The following is a 19,505-nucleotide window of genomic DNA, read 5'->3' on the forward strand; positions in this document are numbered from 1 at the left end:
TGTGTGTGTGTGTGTGTGTGTATATATATATATATACAATGGAGTATTACATGACAATGAGAAAGAATGAAATCTGGCTATTTTTAGGAAAGTGGATGGACCTCGAGGGTGTCATGCTAAGCGAAATAAATCAGGCGGAGAAGGACAGATACCGTATGTTTGCACTCATAGGTCTAACAGGAGAAACCTAACAGAGGACCATAGGGAGGCGAAGGGGGAAGGAGTGTTGGGGAGAGAGAGGGACACAAATCAGGAAAGACTATTGAATACTGAAAACGAACCGAGGACTGAAGGGGAGGGAGAGGGATGGTGCTAATGGAGGAGGGCACTTGTGGGGAGAAGCACTGGGTGTTATATGGAAACCAATTTGACAATTAACTATTATAAATTTTTAAAAAAGTGGTACTGTGCACACTCACAGTATTCTTCACCATCACCACCATCCTAAATAGGTTTTTAAAACAAATACCCAGTATAGGAAAAGCAGCAACACCTGTAGATTGAAGACTGTAAAATCTGGTTTAAAAGAAGTTCCACTATCTGGTTTGCTTTCTTGCTCCAACACACATTGTTTAGATATCTAAAAGTAACATTTGCCCAATGTAGATAATGTTCTATTTGACAACTAGCTAAGGATATCCATATTGAGCGCCTCTGGGCACACCTGCACACAATTCCACATCTGCCCTCCAAGCGCTGGGGTATTACTGGCGTAACTGTTTCTCTGGAGGTATGGACTGCTCTACTTGACTCCATAGAGCTCACCATCATTTGGTCACATCTTCCAGAATATATACAATACGATTTTATACATATTCCTGTTCCATAAATATTTCCTAAAATATGTGCAGGACCTTTTTTCTCATGAACATTTATTTTCTATGCCAAACCTTTTGGAGGGCTACTTTCCTCCTACTGTGTGGCACTTTTAATTAGTTCCTCCTAAGTCATTTATGATTTTTTTACCCAGAGACTTAAAGGTAGATTATTTCTCATGTAGTTACTAAATCTGTACTACACATTTTGATAACTTAGTTATGTTCACTTTCATCCTTTATTAAGCATTAGCTTAAGTTTTTCTCCCTCCGTCTGTGCACATGCCTCATTTACACAAAGTATTTCAGCTTACTGGAGAGAATGATTAAATGGAGTATGGCTTTTTTATTGACTCCTCCCCACCACCCCCTGATCTTCCTCTCCAGTTGTCTGCAACACATTCTATTGTGAAGTTTTCTAAAATCTCCCAGGAAGAATGAATCTACCTGTAATCTTTACTACCAGTTAATTCCTTCACTTTCTGCCTTACCAGTGGTTTATGAGTCTGCATGCCTTACTCTCAAAGGCTGTTCGTTGCTGAAAGATGAGGACTCTGTCGTTTTTATGTATCTAGCAGTTAAGAAGGTACTGGCATACAGTCAAGATTAAAAAAAATGCTTATTCTTCACCTACCCCATTTTACAAAATTTGATTTATAACTACAGACCTCCCACTGCTTCCTCTGAAGGGACTATCTAGCACCCAAATCAGGTAGCATTTCTTCAGACATAAGAGGAAGAGAAGTACTCATTTCAGAGAGGAGAGCTTGGAAATCTTACCACTTACATCTAATTTAGGTTTAAGTATTCGTTTGAGAAGCACTTGATGTCATACCACTAAAAAGCATGATTAGGAAATCGAACTCAAGAGGTACAGCAAAAGAAGGTTAGAGTTGAGTCAGAGGGCCACATCACTTTTGTGATTAATATTCCCAATGCTATTCTTACTCATGTTTAAGCAAAGGATATGGAAAAGATTCAAGCTTTTTCAAGAAAGAATACAAATGTCATATTATGCTTAGCCACCTAAAGCAACTTCCGTTAATGGGTTTCTCCTGTTAAACCTTTCAGATAACTTTTTTTTTTTTTTTAAGAGAGCCTGCAAGTGGGGGAGAGGGGCATAGGAATAGAGAGAGAATCTTAAGCAGGCTCCACACTCAGTGTGGAGCCCAACTCAGGGCTCAGTCCCATCCCTGAAATCGAATTGGACGCTCAACTGACTTGAGCCACCCAGGCACCCTCACTTTTGAAAGAAAGAAGTACTGCTTGTAACTTTGTTACTGAGAAAACCAATACGGCAACTGAAGAAATAAAAATCTAGGGCCATCTCCATGTGCATGTCAGGTAATAAAACTGTCACTAGCAGTGTGACAACCACTTAACTTGTCTATCATTTCATTCACTGACCTGTGAAACAAGAACAGATTTTTAAAGGTATGTATTTCTATAAATCTATATATATTGGAAATTCTCATATGTGTTATCCAAATTCTCATGTATTAAAAAACTCTTTAGTAATAATTCTATGGGTGCCTGGGTGGCTCATTCAGTTGGGTACGTGAGTCTGGATTTTGGCCAGGTCATTATCTCACAGTCATGAGATAGAGCCCCTCGTGCGGTGTGGCATGGTGTGCAGAGCCTGCTTGGGATTCTCTCTCCCTTTTTCTCTGCCCCTGCCCCTCTCAGGTGCATGCTCCCTCTCTCTGGCTTTCTCTCTCTCTCTCTTTTCAAAATAATTTTTAAAAAAAACCTTAAAACTAATTCTAAGTGTAATGCATATTCATTAAAGAGCATTTGTAAAATGATGTTGAAAGAAAAAAGAAACTCATTTCTTTACCTATTAGCCTTACTGTAAGGGTTCTAAAGGAGCTTTTTTGATTGACAGATTTTGAAGAAAGCAACTCTTAGAATGTCACTGTTCTGGACCTCATTTTTATTTCCAAAAGTAGGGTCATTAATTCTTTTCCTCTCTTTCTCTCTCTCACTTTATTTTTCTGTAGATTCCAAAGAAGTTCAGTAAGTGTCAGTGTTCTGAGCACTGCACTAGGTACATGTTTGTACTGTACATAACCCTTTCTCTACATCTATGAGATGCACTGAAAAAAGTATGGTTCTTCATTGCTTAAGATCAAAGACAAAATGCAAACTTTTTGTTTTTAATTTTTAATGTCTGTTTACTTTTGAGAGAGAGACACAGAGACAAAGCACAAGTGGGGGAGGGACAGAGAGAAAGGGAGAGACAGAATATGGAAGCTGGCTCCAGGCTCTGAGCTTCAGCACAGAGCCCAAAGCAAGGCCTAAACTCATGAACCTTGAGATCATGACCTGAGCCAAAGTCAGACACTTAACTGAGTGGGCAACCCAGGTGCCGCAAAATGCAAACACTGTGATTTGGCATTAAAAAAAAAAAAAAAAAAAAAAACACTTGGACTGACAAAATCTGGTCATCTGGTCCCAGCCATCCTTTCTAGATTCACTATCTTCTATTCCAAATTAAACAGCTTGTTTTTTACATTTATTTATTTATTTTGATAGACAGAGCTCCCTGAGGCTGGGCCGGGCCTAGACTCTCCTAGTCCTGCAGCAGCTAGGCTTGGCCAAGCACTCTCTGAGACAATCGAGGCAAGAGTGAAGATTCAAAATCTAACGGGAGCGGTTCCAATTTCAGGTAAGATGGGTGGAGCACACTCCACCCTGTGTTTCCTACTGAATGCATCTATCAAGCATAGATCAGCTATGTGAGAACTTAAAAAATAAATAGTAGCAGGCAAATTATGAAAGAAGACCAGAATTCAAAGTATCGCTGAACCAGTGGTAAGTTTACATTCTGGATTTTTATCTTGGATATTATGGATGTTATTTGTATATACTCTGAATGTTTTTTCATAAAAAAAAACGTATCAGAAGGCAATTAATTTGTTTAAACTGGCATTGCAGGCTTTGTCTCATTTTTTGTGGGTTGCATTCAAATCTCAGTTCATTTCTTTAAGCCTCTGAGTTCGTCTTGTGTATGTGGGGGCAGAGCCTAGCTCAAGACTTCATATACAGAAGTAGAAGCATCCTTTTAATGGCTCTCTCCCTTTCAGAATTCTGCCTCACTATCCAGGTATGGCTGTTACATTCTCCTTCTTTTGGGTTCCTGCAACCAGATAAATGATGGCAGGCTTTCCTAATTTTTAAAAAAATTTTTTTAACATTTATTCATTTTTGACAGAGTAAGAGCAGGAGAGGGACAGAGAGAAAAGGAGACACAAAATCTGAAGTAGGCACCAGGCTCTGAGCTGTCAGCACAGAGCCTGATATGCGGATCAAACTCACAAGCCATGAGACCATGACCTGAGCCGAAGTCAGATGCTTAACCCACTGAGCCACCCAGGTGCCCTGCAGGCTTTCTATTATAGTTTTAACTGCTCATGCACTTTGTGACTGTGGCCACCTTTCAATGCCCAGACACACACACACACACACACACACCATGTGACAATTGCCTCTTCAGATTTTGACTCCCCCCCACAAAGGTTTTTATTTACTCTTCAGAATCCTCACACAGTTGTATTTTATATTTTGCCCAGATTTTCTAGTTATCAGGATGAGAGATGGTTTATAGAAATCTTGTATCATTGTAACTATTTTGTATGAAACATAAAAATGTATTACCCATGTAAAAAAATTACATAAATTTAATTTAAATCAGTATCTGGCAATAGCTTCTTAAGCTGGGTAGTGTTTACATGAACTTGTATTTTATAATTACTTCCTATGTTTTATGTCCCTTTCGGTACACACAATACACTTCACAATTTTCTAAAAATGAGGGTACTTCAGCACTTCATAACCCTACCTTTAGCCTCTCACTTAACATTTTCTCTGTGGATAATACTGTTATGAAAATAGCACATTTGTAGTATTTCTATAATATCTGAATAGGTAAGACTTAGTAAAAAGATAATCCCTTCAATTGTACAAGTGAATACATACTAAGAAAATAAAGTCCCACATGGGCAAGGATACTTTAAGTCTGTTTTAAAGTTGGTCAAGCAGTCAAGGTAATGAAGCTCACACTGTTGAACTGGGATCCTCAAGTCCTGACTCAACATCTTACTAGATGTGTGATGTTGGGTCAGTTACTTCATCTTTCTGAGCTTGTTTCTTCATTGTAAAATGGAAAAATAATAGTACTTACCTCTCAGGACACTGGGTGAAGTAAGCCATGAATATAAAGCATTCAGCACACAGTGCTAGGTACCTATAAAATGTTCAGTGAAAGTTAACTGTTAGTATTGATAGTAATATTTTATTCTGAATCCAACAGGATTTCTATGACTTATTTACTCAGTCACTAATCTTCACTTGATGTACTTCCACAAAAAAAATTTGAGACCATGTTCCTTAACTGCCAGGAAATCAATAACTTTCTAGTTTAAAATTCAACATAATACTAAAAAGTCAAGTTTTAGTTGAATGCACCCTCTAGTGGTGTACATTACACCCAAGTACCTGGCTTCTACAAAAAAAAAACCTCTCTTTATGAAATGTCACTAGGTTGGTGCTTAGAACTTGAAGCCAGTTGGTTGAGAACATATGTATGATCATACAACTGTTAGAAACCTCCCTCTCTTCAAGAGTGGAGGAAATTTTTATCTCTTAGCTCTCCCCCCACCATAAGACTTAGGATATTTCTGATGTTCACCATACCAATCCCAGTATTCTAGAGCAGTGACTTTAATCTTTCCTCCTCAAGAAAATCAGGTCACTTTCTACTTTTCTGTAACAAGCATTGCAATGTACTTTCTCTTCACTTAGTTAACAAAAACATACTGAGGGGCGCCAGGGTGGCTCAGTCGGTTGAGCCTCCGGCTTCAGCTCAGGTCAGATCTCACCTTCGTGGGTTCGAGCCCCGCATCGGGCTCTGTGCTGACAGCTGGCTCGGAGCCTGGAGCCTGCTTCAGATTCTGTTATCTCCTTCTCTCTCTGCCCCTCCCCCTCTCATGCTCTCTCTCTGTATCAAAAATTAAAAAAAAAAAAAAATTAAAAAAAAACATACTGAGCACCAACTATATATACCAGGCAGTGGGAATATAAAAACAAGTTATACACAATTCACTATGCAATTACTAGTTTAAAGTGCTGCAAACACAGACTGCCAGGAGCTCACGACAAGGGATGGTCTATTGGGGGGTGGCAGGGAAAGGTATAGGAAAGCTTACTTAGGAATAAAATGTGTAACTTCTTGAAGGTGACTAACTAGAAGAAAAGGAGCCCCGTACAAAGAGAACAGCATATGTAAAGGCCTGGAAAAGCAACGTACATGCAGCATTTGAGTAACTGAGGACAGATTCCTGGTCAAAGAAGGGGAAATTGTGCAGGGTGAGAATAGAGAGGTAGGCAAGGATTTAATACCAGGTTAGGGTTGGAGCTCATCTTAAGAAAAGGAAAGCATGAAAGGGATTAAAACAGAAGAACAATCTGATTTACATTTTTAAAAGTTCACTTGGCTAACACATGGAAAGGGATTCCAAGAAGTGGTGAAAAAAGTGGATGCCCAGACCAGCTGTCAGTAATCCAGGTGAGATGGAATGAAGCCCGGTACAAGTAACATAACAGTGGAGATAAAGTGGACAGATACTTAAGGGGTAAAAGGTATTGACCATGATGCTGGGCATGAAAGTGGCAGACCTTGAGTGGGTGTGATAAAGCCATTTTCCCCACTTGGTACAACTGGTGGTGGTGGCCGTTTGGGAGATGTTGAGATAATGAATTAAGAGGCTAGAGTTTTTCTCTTAATGAGAACTTGTTTAATTACAAGATAGAATTATTTCAACTTAAGTTTTAACTAGCAGTGGGCAGGAGGTCAATTAGTCACTAACTTCCAACAACTAGGGCCCTAAACGTTTTTTTGTATTTCTATCCTAGTGCCCCACTACCACTGCGCTAAGACTTTTACCTTAAAGACCGTAACTCACTCGCACTCCAAATTTCACCATATTTTTGCTTTTCAAAGTTGAAAGGTCACCTTCTCAAAAAAGTCTTTCCAGTGTTTCCCACCGCCTCCCCCAATCGTGCCGTGCATTTCTTCCAACAAGTTGTGGGTTCCAGACACCACGGATTAAACACTTTTCATCTGTATGCTCGCTGTGCAGCGCTGCATCTTACAAACGCTAGACGCTCCACAAATATTTACTCATACTCATCTACCCGCCCAGACAGAAACCCTAGCACCGCCGGCACCACCAGTTTGTCCCGCCGGAAGTGACGCGCTCTCAGTGACAACGTATTTCCGGTCCCCAGTTCCGACTCGGCCGCAGGGAAAAGTGCTTCTCTGGTTCGCTAACTCGGCTACCCTGGAGGATTCATGCGCGGTAAGGATTTGCGCACGGCTTAGCGAGATAGGACCCCGAGATCCCCAGATGCCAGAGTCCTCCCCTTCGTTCCCAGGGACGTGATGGGAAGGCACAGAGACTGAGTGCTAGGCCCCCAACTGCTCTCAGCGCCACATGGGGCTGGAATGCTGAGCTGTGCAGCCGGCTGAGGGCGCAGGGGCCTGCCTCAGCTGTGGGGTGCTCGCTGCCTGGCCTGCCCCGAAAGCCCCGCTGGGTCCCCCGCCGTGGGAGTGGGTTCCGCTGACTCGGGCTTCATACCCAAAGCTTCCCCATTCCCGGCTACTCTGGGTAAAGCTAACCCACCTCAACAGGTCCGGCCCCTACTGTGATAGTCGCAGGCTCTGCAGTGATGCGTGTGCGCGCGTGGTTTATAGAGTAGTTTGCAGCGCCTCCCCTATTTACTGGCTCCGCCTTTCGTCCTGAGTTGCGGGACGTTACTGAAGACGGGAGCTGAGGTTTTAACCCCGGTTGGTACACTGGGTACCGCCCTAAAAGGGGCGCGGCCTAATTGAAAATGGTGTGAAACCACTGGGCTGGAAGTAGTTTATTCTGATTAGAAGACCCGCATTGTCACGTGACCGCGAACACGTGTTTGTTTTGCTTGTCCTTCTACTGGGAAGACTTGTAATGACAAACTTTGCGTCAAGGACAGGATTTCTTTATACTTAATTTGCTATGCAAATTGTAGAATGTAGACCTGGGATTTACAGATAGGAAACAACCAGGAAAACTGCAGAATTGGGAAGAGTAACTTCAATCACTGTATTACTATGTGATACAAAGTATTTTACAGAGTAATTTGGGTTTTTTTGAATTGTTTTACAGTTTTAAGCATTTATATATGTGTATTTCTTTTGCTGGTGTGGTAGTTTCTCTGATAAGGGCTAGATTTACTTTATAGGCATATCTGCATATTATAGAATTAAATATACAAATATCTACATGAAGTAAAAAGTGTCTTAATAATTAAAGCATCAACATATGGGCATAATGTGATATACAGTATATCTTTAGTGGGGTTTTTTTTTTCATGGTTACTAACCAGTCATGCTTGTCTTAAAGTTTGATAAGGTAACTTTGATGAAATCATGACCAGGTGGGCACGAGTTACTACCACACATAAAAAGAGACCTTTGGCTGCAACATCATGGGAGGACATGAAGAAGGGGTCCCTTGAGGGAGAAGGCCAAAACCTACCACAGGGCAAGCAACTTGAAGCTAACAGACTCTCTGTTAAAAATGATACACCTCAAGCAAAACACAAAAAGAACAAAAAGAAAAAGGAGTACTTAAATGAAGATGTAAATGGATTCCTGGAATACCTAAGGCAAAACCCACAGATGGTTCGTAACGGGGAGAGGATAGCAACAGACAGTCAAGAGGTAAGGGAAGAAATTGCAGTTGCTTTAAAGAAAGATAGTCGCCGGGAAGGAAGAAGACTAAAAAGACAAGCAGCAAAGAAAAATGCAATGGTAAGATCATCGCTTCCACTGAAACATTACTTTATGTAAGTCAAAACTATTATCCATACATTCACACATGTATATTTTAGCAGAGTATAATTGCTCTTATGTACTAGATTTGTAAATCTAGCAAATAAAAAATTTTATTTTGAGAGAAAGCACATGTCCACATGTGTGTGCTCAAGGGGACAGGGACTGAGAGAGAAGAGAGACAGAGGAGAGAGAATCCCAAGCTGTTAGCATAGAGCCTGACCAGGGTTTAGTCCCATGAATCATGAGATGATGACCGGAGCCAAAATCAAGGCTCGGATGCTTAACTGTGGCCCCTTTGGTTTTTTTCTTAATGATTATTTATTTTGAGAGGGAGACTATGTGAGGCAGGAGAGGGGCAGAGAGAGGAGAGAATCCCAGACAGGCTCCTTGCTATTATAGTGGAGCCCTGTACAGAGCTCACTCTCACAAACTGGGAGATCATAACCTGAGCCAAAATCAAGAGTCGGACGCTCAACCTACTAAGCCACCCAGATGCCCCATAAATGAGAAATGTTTTCAAGGTATTTCTATAACAAGAATTGATAAAGCCAGTGTTGTTTTGCAACGTGGAAACTCATTTTGTTTTCCTAGGTATGTTTCCATTGTAGAAAACCGGGCCATGGGATTGCAGATTGCCCAGCCGCCCTTGAGAATCAAGACATGGGCACGGGAATATGTTACCGGTGTGGGTCCACAGAGCATGAAATAACCAAGTGCAAAGCGAAAGTAGACCCAGCTCTTGGTATGTTTTCTATCAGTTTTGATTTGGCCAATGTCAGAAGTGGCCAATAAATAACCAACTGGGTTTTTTTCTGGACAGATATGTCATGAGTATGCTACTTGATATTCTGAAATCAAAACTGAATTCTAATTTGTTAAAAATAAGGGTTTTCAGAGTATTTATAATATGAATTACATGACTTGTTCTATACTTAGCCAACTTAACAGGAACTGTTGATCCTTACAGGTGAATTTCCTTTCGCAAAATGTTTTGTTTGTGGGGAAATGGGACATCTGTCCAGATCTTGTCCTGATAATCCCAAAGGACTTTATGCGGATGGTGAGTACTGTTAACCTTATGTGTCAGAAAAGGTGAGTTATCATGCAGATTTAACTTATACTCAATCAGTTCTTAAATTAATTCTTGAACAAATAACAAAACCTTGAGAATTTCAATTCAATTATCAAACTATTCTTTGTACTGGAGTTTATGTATAATGTGAGGATGTATTAAGTCAGAAATAACTAAATTGTATGTTTTAAGCTTTGAGCTTCAGCATTCTTTGTGAAAGCAGGTTATAAATATCTACTTTTAAACATAACAGAAGTAAAGGGATTATATCTCAAGCTAATGTAAGATTTTAAAAATAGTGTTGTGAATTCAGTCACAGGCTAGCATACAGTTTTGGATAGATGGGCTGGTACACACTCTTCAATATTTGTAGTAATTTTTGTTTCTGAATGTTTTCCTTGGCCAATTGCCTAGCATGGGATCATGTAACTTTCTTATCTTTAGCTCAACTGACATACTAAGGTCCCGAAATAGTCTGTGATGTCTAAAGCTTTAAGGAGGAAATTTTCTGGTAATGTGAGTAAAGTGCTCATGTGATAGCTGGTACCATCAGATTCTACACATCTCTTGTGTGTCATGTCCCGGGTCCCATGGGAGAGGTCGAGTGAAATGGCACAGCGTTTGGAATCAAGCTGACCAGTTATAGCTCCGGTACCACCACTCACTAGTGTGGGATTCTGGCAGAGTAATTTCTCTCATCTCAATTTCCTCACCTGTAAAATGGAGATGAAAAACTGTATTTCATTGACTCTAAGATGGACATTTCACATTTTCATGTCCCTGTACTCAGAATGTATCTTACCATTGGTGACTGCCATGTAATTGGCAGATTTCTTTTTTCTGAGAGGTACGTAAAATAATGATACATCCATAAGATGTATCTTTCACTATGATATCTACAACAGTAAAGAAGCCTAAGCCTGGAAAATGTGCCTTTTAGTTTTGAACTTATGATATAGGTCAGAGAACATGAGTAATGGTCAAAGATGGCTTTGGATGGTTACTCAAAATGACTAGATATTTTTAAAAAGTGTAGCAAAGAAAATAGATCACATGGAAGTGAAAATTCAGACAGGTTTACATCCTAGGGTCATTTTCCTGGATAAGTCACTTAACATTATAAGCATGTCATGCTTATATGCTTGACCATTAAGTAATAGTGTTTGGCCATTAAGCTAATTTTAGAAACCACATGTGATTCACAGTCCTGCAATGTTACTTAAAGTAGACAGACAGGCATTTTCATTATGGTAAAGTGCCTGGCAGATAGAAGCCACTAAAACAAAAGTTAATTTCATTCCTTTTGTAACTGCTCACCGTGGTCTGACCTGTACAGATGAGCAGTGGAGCAGTGGGTCCTAACCTTTTTTGAGGTCGTCGATCATTTATTTGTTAAGAACTATGGATATCCTCCTCAAAAAATGCATCTGGACACAACTTCTGCTTACAGGTTCAACAGTTCACAAAGCATTGCCCATCTGATCAGGGTTAAGGTCTGGTCTTGTGTCCAGTGGCTCTTGGTCACTCCAGAGGATATGTACCTTCTTCCATTATCTCTCTTCTCTTTCCCCTTTCTCCCCTGAAGGCCAGGTGCAAGAAAATGGAGGGTAGGTACAGTTTAGTGCTCTGTGAGATCAAAAGGAATGGATAGTGGACTTATTATCTGGAATGTGGCACCTACCTATGTTCCTGTTTCCAACTCCCTTTATAACTGATGTAATTGTGAGGACCAAGTAAGAAAAGTGCTTTGAGACATTATAATCCCTTCAGGTATGAGAGGGTTTCATTGACTGTGTTCTTTTAATAGGTGGTGGCTGCAGACTTTGTGGCTCCGTGGAACATTTTAAGAAAGATTGCCCTGAGAGTCAGAATTCAGGTGAGATCTCTGGGCCTCCACTAGTAGGGGTGAGATTAGTATTGTGTTGTTCTTGAATTTTATTATGAAGAAGTCATTGAGGTAGCACTGATTTTAAGGCAATCTGGTTTCCTACTACAGTGATGACTTAATCATTTCTGTCAGGAGAAGACACACTAGTAACTGAGCATTAGCTGGTAGTATTATGTGGAAAAAAAAAGTGACCACTAAGTCCTAGAGGACCTTGATTTTATAAAGCATCTTATTCATTAACATTCATATTTGGCAACTAATGAATTTAATAATAAAGCCAATTGTTACTAAAAGAAAAATTTTGATTCACTAAGAGAAAATCAGAAATATGAAAATAACTCAATATTTTTATGATTGCCATCCTCACATATGTTTGGCTTTGTGTATACCTGATAGATTCAGAGTTGGTTGTAAAAACTGCCAAAAATATTAAAATTGTGTTAGGTACAATATCTGACCAGATAAATTTTCTTCCTAATGAAATATCCTTGGTCACCAAAAACTTCATAAATGTTCGCTGTACCTGTGGCAGATTTGGGGGGGGAAGTGGAGACCATTATTAGATTAGTTTACCTGGATTAGAATGATGATAATCTTGAGTGAAAGAATGCAAGATAGGAGGACAGGAGTAGTGCTTCTTAGGGAAAAACACATTTCTTTTTACGTCGGATAGTCACAGTACTACCCATTAAGTCTGCTCATTCTTACTTCCTACCCAGACATTTAAATTTGAAAACCAACAGTTCTTGTTTATGATCTTGTCTAGAAGAAGACAGTCTTTACTACACTGTAGGCAGTGAGACTGAAGTGATGGAAGTGGAATTTGAATTCTCCCTCTTGGGAGGATTGCCACTTCCCAAATGACAAGACTGACAAGCAGATGTTGTATAATTTCACAGGTGGAATCTTGTGCATTTAAGACTGATGCTTCATAAGTCTTACTGTTTACAGATTCTTGGAATTCATTGACTCTAAAATGATGAACTCTGGGAAAGAATGAAAGAGCTTTCTCATCAATTTCTGCATTGCAAAGCAGTTGCTGCATTTCCCTAATTGGGATGAGAAATTGCCTGTGGTACTCTGAAATCAAGGGTTATAATCAATTACAGAATTGCTCACTCTCCTTCAGTGATGGAGTCTTCCCTCCTTGTGATTATTCATGTCAAAACTAATTCCTTTGCTCAGCTAATACCAATCTGAGTGGATGCATTTGATTACCATTTTTCTTACATTCTAACTTTCATTTCTTGACAGATCGTATGGTCACAGTTGGTCGCTGGGAAAAGGGAATGAGTGCGGACTATGAAGAAATTTTAGATGTGCCTGAACCACAGAAACCCAAAACAAAGATACCTAAAGTTGTTAATTTCTGATAACGATTAGTACTATCATTAGTTACCACCTCATTGTTAACCTTTCTGAACTGGGCCTACCTTACAAATTGGAGCTGAGCTCCCTGGGAGACCTGTGTTGTAGATACCAGGATGATGTGCGTATGGTCCAATAGTTTCCTGAGTGCTGTTCATTAAAGAGTGCCTCTATCACTGGAGAAAATCTTTGAAGAGAAAAGTGCAAGATTTTTAAATTGGATCCTCTAAATAAAAGAATATTTTTTTTATGTTTTATTTATTTTTTGAGAGAGAGATAGTGAGAGCAGGTGAGGGACAGAGAGAGGGAGAGACAGAATCCGAAGACAGGCTCCAGGCTCTAAGCTAGCTATAAGCACAGAGCCCAATGCGGGGCTTGAACCCACAAACTGTGAGATCATGACCGGAACTGAAATTGGACGCTCAACCGACTGAGCCACCCAGGCGCCCCAAGAATATTTTTAACAGGTAGAACTTAGGTGTAACTAAGTGGTTATATACTTGATTGTAACAATCATCATTTCTTAAAAACTACGTTAATGTGACCTCCCCCTTAAACAAAGTATAACTGCTTTGCATTTGGAAATAAAGTTTTGGTTATATTGTTTTCTTCGTTCAAAAGATCAATTTATTATATTAGGAATTTAAGAAGTTGGTGCAAAATCTGTATTTTTTAAATATTTAATAAAAATTCATTTGCTATTTATTTTTCTGACTACCTCATTCTGGATTGAAGTAGCCATTGTCTGTTTATGTCCAGGTAATCCCTTTGGGAACACAATCTTTTATGAAATCTAGATGAGATTTATTTAGGTTAATTTTTTAGTTTTGACATAAAGAAGTACATATTTTTGAGGTAAAATAGAAGACTACCTTAACTTAACAACAGCTCTTTCTTTGTTCTTGATTTTCAAGAGAGAAATTCTAGCCAAAATTATTTTGGGGTATTTAGCCAGAATGATGTCACTTAACAGATTGTGTATCACACTCAAAAGCATTTTGTTCACATGTTTTAGATGAGTCCGGGTGAGAGGCAAGTATCACCATAATAGAGTTAGAACGCTAATCAGAGACCCATTAGCTTCTTCGTTGGATTTGATGAATACATGCATACTTAATACATGTATTTCACAAGGCTTAGGGCTCCCATTGTACTGTTCAATGGAATGACTCCAGTGGATTGTGTGTTTCATTTGTAATTTTACCTGATTGGATACATTTGTAACTAAAGGAAACAGCTGTGATTAGTTACTGAGGCTTCAAAAGCAAAATATTTACCAAATAAGAAAAGAAACACTTTTCTCTGTTTTAATATCTGCAAAACTCAACAGTTCTTGTCTTAATAGGAGCTGTTGTTGTATTTTTGGTGTGAGAGGAAAACATGACAGAATACAGCTCAGCATCCCAGAATGTAAGGAAAGAAGTGCCATTTAAAAGAAGTCACACGTCATGCAGTTGGAAAAGGACAGCAATGCTGCCTTAGTCCAAACACACCCAGACTTATTTCACCTGTTCTATCATGGGTGAAGGACTCTGGCCGGTCGAAACGTGTTTCAAATGAGGAAGGCAAACATTAAATATTTCCCCAAACCTATATTCCTGATACTCTCTGAGGGACTTGGGATTGTGGCAGTGATGAAAACAAGGCCACGTGCTTTCTAATGCGGCTTTAGAATGGAGAGGAGTTTTGGGGGGAGATGTATATCAGAAATACCAGTGTATCAGAAAAGTAAGATCAGATATTTTATTACATCGTAAAAGTACTCTGCTGGGTCCCCTAAGACTTGGTCATTAAGCATCATCCGTCAGCCTCTTGGATCTTAAGAAGCTCATCACTCATTTTCCTCCGGCTGACTCCTGAATCCATCTGGCCCTAATATCCTTGAATACAGTTCCTACTTGGATGTCCCACCAATACCTTACGTCATTACTGCAGTAATTTTCAAAAAAATATGAATTCAAAGACCTACAGCAGGCAGAGGTTGGAAGTGTCTCAATTGTAGGAGCGGTCTGAAGTTTTACCATACAAGATTTTAGAGTAAGGTAACTCCTTTATAGCTAACTTTTTCACTTTTTAAAATCTAAAAATATTCCAAAAATATTTCTGCTTCTGAAATGTATAGGCATTTAAGTCTACATATTCACTCTTACTGTATATAAGTGTTACTTCATGTAACTGGAGCACAGTCCAAAGTTCATGTAAATGAAAACCTGCTGACAAAGAATAAAAATAACAACCAGACCTAGGCGGGGTGAGTGGATGGGTTGGGAAAGTGGGCAAGCAAGGAAGAGATCTGACCTATGGACAGCAGGATGTTCCTAACCTCTTACGTGCTCCAAACTATAACAGAGACGTACCTCAACTTTCAAACGCCGTTCTGTAGAGGCGGCTAGCTTGAAATATGCTGGTTTGCCTCACGAGTTAAGGCAAATCACAGAGTAGAATAATGAATGTTGAAGTCTAGGGAATAAGGTGCTAATGTGATGGTTATGAAAGAAGAGCTCAGTTAATATTCTCTTTCTCTGTGATAGCACACGTGCAGGTACTTTTCTATGTGTATATATAGCAATAGATGCTAAATTGGCCAGCCACCTTGAATGTATGTTAAATGACACTAGTAAAGTAGTTCCTATTACTAAAATTGATTGGATTCCATTATGTTTTAATGTCTGCCTAATTTAAAGCTCTAAAATATGTAATACATCTTGTCAGATGCTCCTGACATCCAGATATCTGCCATATATGGAACATTCCCACACTATTCATCAACTAGCCAACTTACTTTTTGATTTTGAAAATTTTTATAAAATTTTAAACAAAACATGTTTCATTTTTGTGGCCTAAACATTCTTATGATCATTTTACACCATATTTGTACTATTTTACAGAACACACAACGTTGCAAATGGGCAATTTCCACTGCCTGTGCCCTTGGAAGGGAGCAGAGCCTCACATGATATAAAACAGTTTTAAAGCTCTTTAAATAATACTATCCAAATCACTGGTGTTTGATCTGAGATCAATTTTATATTTTAACCTCTTCCTAACTGCATTCTGCTTAGGCCAATATTAAATTATTTTGTGGCCCGAAAGCTTGCCAAAGTGTCCGGCCTAGGGGTACCTGGAATTGAAAGTTACAAGTGACAGTTTACCATTTAAAATATGTTTATCAACCCATCATCAGTAGCATTCTCTATAAACTGTATACAAGATGCTGCTGTCTCTTCTATGGATTTTGACCAGCCACCAAGATTTCCAGCAAAGTAAGGAGAGATGCTAGCAGAAATCTGGTTGAAGTAGGATACCTGTTTCAAAAAGAAAATACATTATTTTAACTGTTTATTGAGTTGGAGCTTTTTCAAGCAGGGATCTGAATCTTGTTGGTATAGGGAAGGCTATGACCCGATTCTTCTGGGGACTTTCTGGAATGATCTACAAGGATGACCTCAGGATTCCCCTGATGGGGACACACATGACAGAATTACAATTAATTAAGACATGTGGGTAAAAGCTTTCTCACTATCTGCAGTAGCAAATTCATGTGCAGATGTGTCATCAGACTTACAGTACAGGAACTGCTGTCAACAGCACGGATGAGAAATCCAGCACATATGATTTCACTTCTGATGTAGGGTGGACAAGGGGGGACTGACGGCAGAAGAACCGATTTCACGGCCACCGTGTAGGTGCTTCTGAAAAATGAAAGGACATTTTCTAAGTTATTGTGAGAAATGCAAAACAGTTGTTAGAAAATAAATTCCTAGAGTTAATTCAACGTATTTACATAGGTAAAAGTGAAACTATGGACACCCAGATCTTCGAGATGAGGGATCTGCATGAGAACATGTTCTCTATAGCTACAGTCAAGGGTAGGAAAGATAATAAGGGCCACAGTTTTCTAAGAATTACTTATATTTTGCATAACTCCATGAAGTGGAATTAACTTCCTAGCATGCTTTGTTATGCCTAGTGGGTTGTAATTTCAGGTACTTATCCTTTTTTAATTAAAACAAAACAAAACCCATTGATTTATTTTTTTCTTTTATAGTTTATTGTCAAGTTGGTTTCCATATAACACCCAGTGCTCATCCACCAAAGTGCCCTCCTCCATGACCATCACCCCCTTCCTCTCTCCCCCTCCCCCATCAGCCCTCAGTTTGTTCTCAGTATTCAAGAGTCTCTCATGGTTTGCCTCCCTCCCACTCTCCAACTATTTTCCCCCTTCCCCTCCTCCATGGTCCTCCGTTAAGTTTCTCCTGTTCCACTTATGAGTGAAAACCCATTGATTTAAAGAACCCTCACACAACAGAGTAGAAAACAATGTTCCTCAGTCCACCCTAGCCACAGTTCATTCTCATCCTGGAGATGACCACTGTTAATATTTTGCTCTGTAGCCTTCCAGACCTTTTTATGAATATATAACATTGATGTAAGCAAATGCATATATAGATTTTTGTGTAAATATAATCATTTAATAAATATCAGTCTATAGTTTAATTTTTTGCCTAACAATAAATCTTTGGAGGTATTTCTGTACCAGCGCCTCTACACCTACTTCATCTTTTTTAATGATGGCAGAATGCCTGGGGGCTCAGTCAGTTGAACGTGTGACTTTGGCTAAGGTCATGAACTCACACTTCCAGAGTTTCAGCCCTGCATTGCGCTCTGCACTGACAGCTCAGAGCCTGCAGCCTGTTTTGTCTCCCTCTCACTCTACCCTCCAATTCTCTGTCTCCCTCTCTGCCCCTCCCCCCCTCATGCTCTATCTCTCTCTCAAAAATAAACATTTTTTAAAAATGATGACATAGTACTCTGCAATATGGCTCTACCATAATTTATAAGATAGACCCTAAGTTTATTTCCATTTCTTTTTCCACAATAAGTGATACTATACTGAACATCCATGTACATTAATAATGTTCACACATGTTTGGTTATTCTTATAGCCCAGCATTGACATTGGAAATGATGCTGGCCAGTTCCAGGTATAGGGTTAGACTGTCCTGAAAGCTTCTACTTCTTATTTCTTTGAACAGTCACTCTTAGGACCCTTTCCTTTAGAACATAGACATCGTGCCCCGAGAAGTCCAATGTCCACAAAGAAGTCATGGACAGACAGTCTGATCTACAGCCCTACCTGGCAGCCAGACATTTTGGATGTCTAGCACAATTTAGTCTTTTTAAATTCTAAACCTATTCCTAATGGGTTTTTTTGGTGGTCACATTGCATTTTTACTGATACTGGAAGGTTCCAAAGGTTTGCTAACTATCAATTTTATAGGTGAATAGGGCAAAAGGAGAGGAACGGCTTTAGGAATCTTGTATAGTATTTTGCACACAGGTAGCATTTAATAGATGATATTTTTAAATAACTAAAGGTCCATCTAGAAAAAATTCAGATGCACAACATTCAAGATCAGAAGTGCCTATATTGCCTTATTTTCATATCAAATTTTGCATTTTACCCTCTTCTATGTAACGTTAATATGGCTCTTGCGTTGCATATACTCACCCATCTTTGAGAGGCTTTCTTCGTGATACAAGTACTACCAAGTCTTTGGGTTTGCCACCATTCACTATAGGACAAGTGATGTAATATATCTGATCACCTTCACTCACCCAGTTTATGACTTCACAGGACCTATGTAAATACAACAGTGAAAGAAAGGCCACACTTTTCTGCCTGCCTGAATAGGGCATTCCCTTCTTTTGTTTATTTGCAAAACTTCACTACTGAGGTCCACATTCACTCTTCTGCTCACATAACCATCCTGCCAAACCCAGCATTATTTCTCAAAGTCTGTCTTTAGAAAGCTGTTGGGTCAGCAGGAATAATTATGTGTGTGATGGAGAAAATGGTGGCTGTGTGATTCGAAAGTCACTCCCCTCAACACTTCAGAGAACAGAATTTGTAGTTGGACACAAAATTATTTTTCTCTAGAATCAGTAATATTTGAAGACTAGTAAATTGTTTAGATGTCAAGGAAGGATTCGGGTAAAGGAATCTGGTACACTGGAAAGGGAACTAAGTTCAGAGCCAAACAACTTTGTCTTTGAATCCCATACATACACATCATATCAATGTTATGTTAGGCAGCCACTTTGTTTTTTTCATTTGTAAAATGAAAACCCCATACCAATGGGTTATTGGAAGGATTAAATGAAAACACCTGGCCTGAATCACAATAGGTACACAGACAAGTAAGAATTCATTCATTTATTCCTCCATTCATTCAAGTTCAGTTTGGCTGGAATGTCAAATGACATAAGAAATAGTAACACCAAAATGTGGGCTTTGTACCTACAGAGTATCTACAAATATTGATGGAAGAAAATCATGAAATATTTCCTCTTCTCTCAGGATTTTTTATCGTGATAGCTTTAACCATCATGTATTATTCTGGCATCTATGCAAATGTAACACATGACCCCAAAGGTGTTTCACTTTAGTGGTATTTATTACCTTGTCTCTTACATGGTATTAAT

The 19,505-nt window shown here is 39.2% G+C and overlaps 2 protein-coding genes and 1 long non-coding RNA gene across 7 annotated transcripts in view; 1 reads left to right on the forward strand and 2 right to left on the reverse strand.

Moving 5' to 3' along the window:
- LOC115294570 overlaps positions 1-7,662 on the reverse strand; it is a 37,381-nt gene extending 29,719 nt beyond the window's left edge. For 3 of the 5 annotated variants that reach the window (XR_003909963.1, XR_003909965.1, XR_003909961.1), the window contains exons 1-2: positions 5,696-5,737; positions 4,999-5,061 (exon numbers count right to left, since the gene is read on the reverse strand). This is a non-coding gene — a long non-coding RNA (uncharacterized LOC115294570). Of the gene's footprint in view, positions 1-4,998; positions 5,062-5,695; positions 5,738-7,498 lie in introns of those variants that run through there. The other 2 variants (XR_003909964.1, XR_003909962.1) reach the window with 2 other exon arrangements.
- Positions 7,077-13,269, forward strand: ZCCHC9 (zinc finger CCHC-type containing 9). The gene is made up of 6 exons (XM_029942530.1): positions 7,077-7,174; positions 8,258-8,667; positions 9,283-9,433; positions 9,659-9,751; positions 11,571-11,639; positions 12,906-13,269. Exons 2-6 carry the CDS (start codon positions 8,284-8,286, stop codon positions 13,022-13,024), a joined length of 816 nt encoding a protein of 271 aa, XP_029798390.1. The 5' UTR covers positions 7,077-7,174; positions 8,258-8,283; the 3' UTR covers positions 13,025-13,269.
- A 2,532-nt stretch (positions 13,270-15,801) lies between these two features.
- ACOT12 (acyl-CoA thioesterase 12) overlaps positions 15,802-19,505 on the reverse strand; it is a 56,211-nt gene continuing 52,507 nt past the window's right edge. Inside the window, exons 18-20 of the mRNA XM_029941223.1 lie at positions 18,532-18,660; positions 16,585-16,711; positions 15,802-16,324 (exon numbers count right to left, since the gene is read on the reverse strand). Of these exons, the coding sequence (XP_029797083.1) occupies positions 16,175-16,324; positions 16,585-16,711; positions 18,532-18,660 (406 nt within the window). The 3' untranslated portion in view covers positions 15,802-16,174. The remainder of the gene's footprint in view (positions 16,325-16,584; positions 16,712-18,531; positions 18,661-19,505) is intronic.

The sequence above is a fragment of the Suricata suricatta genome, chromosome 6 (assembly GCF_006229205.1).
Source record: "Suricata suricatta isolate VVHF042 chromosome 6, meerkat_22Aug2017_6uvM2_HiC, whole genome shotgun sequence".
Lineage (NCBI taxonomy): Eukaryota > Metazoa > Chordata > Mammalia > Carnivora > Herpestidae > Suricata > Suricata suricatta.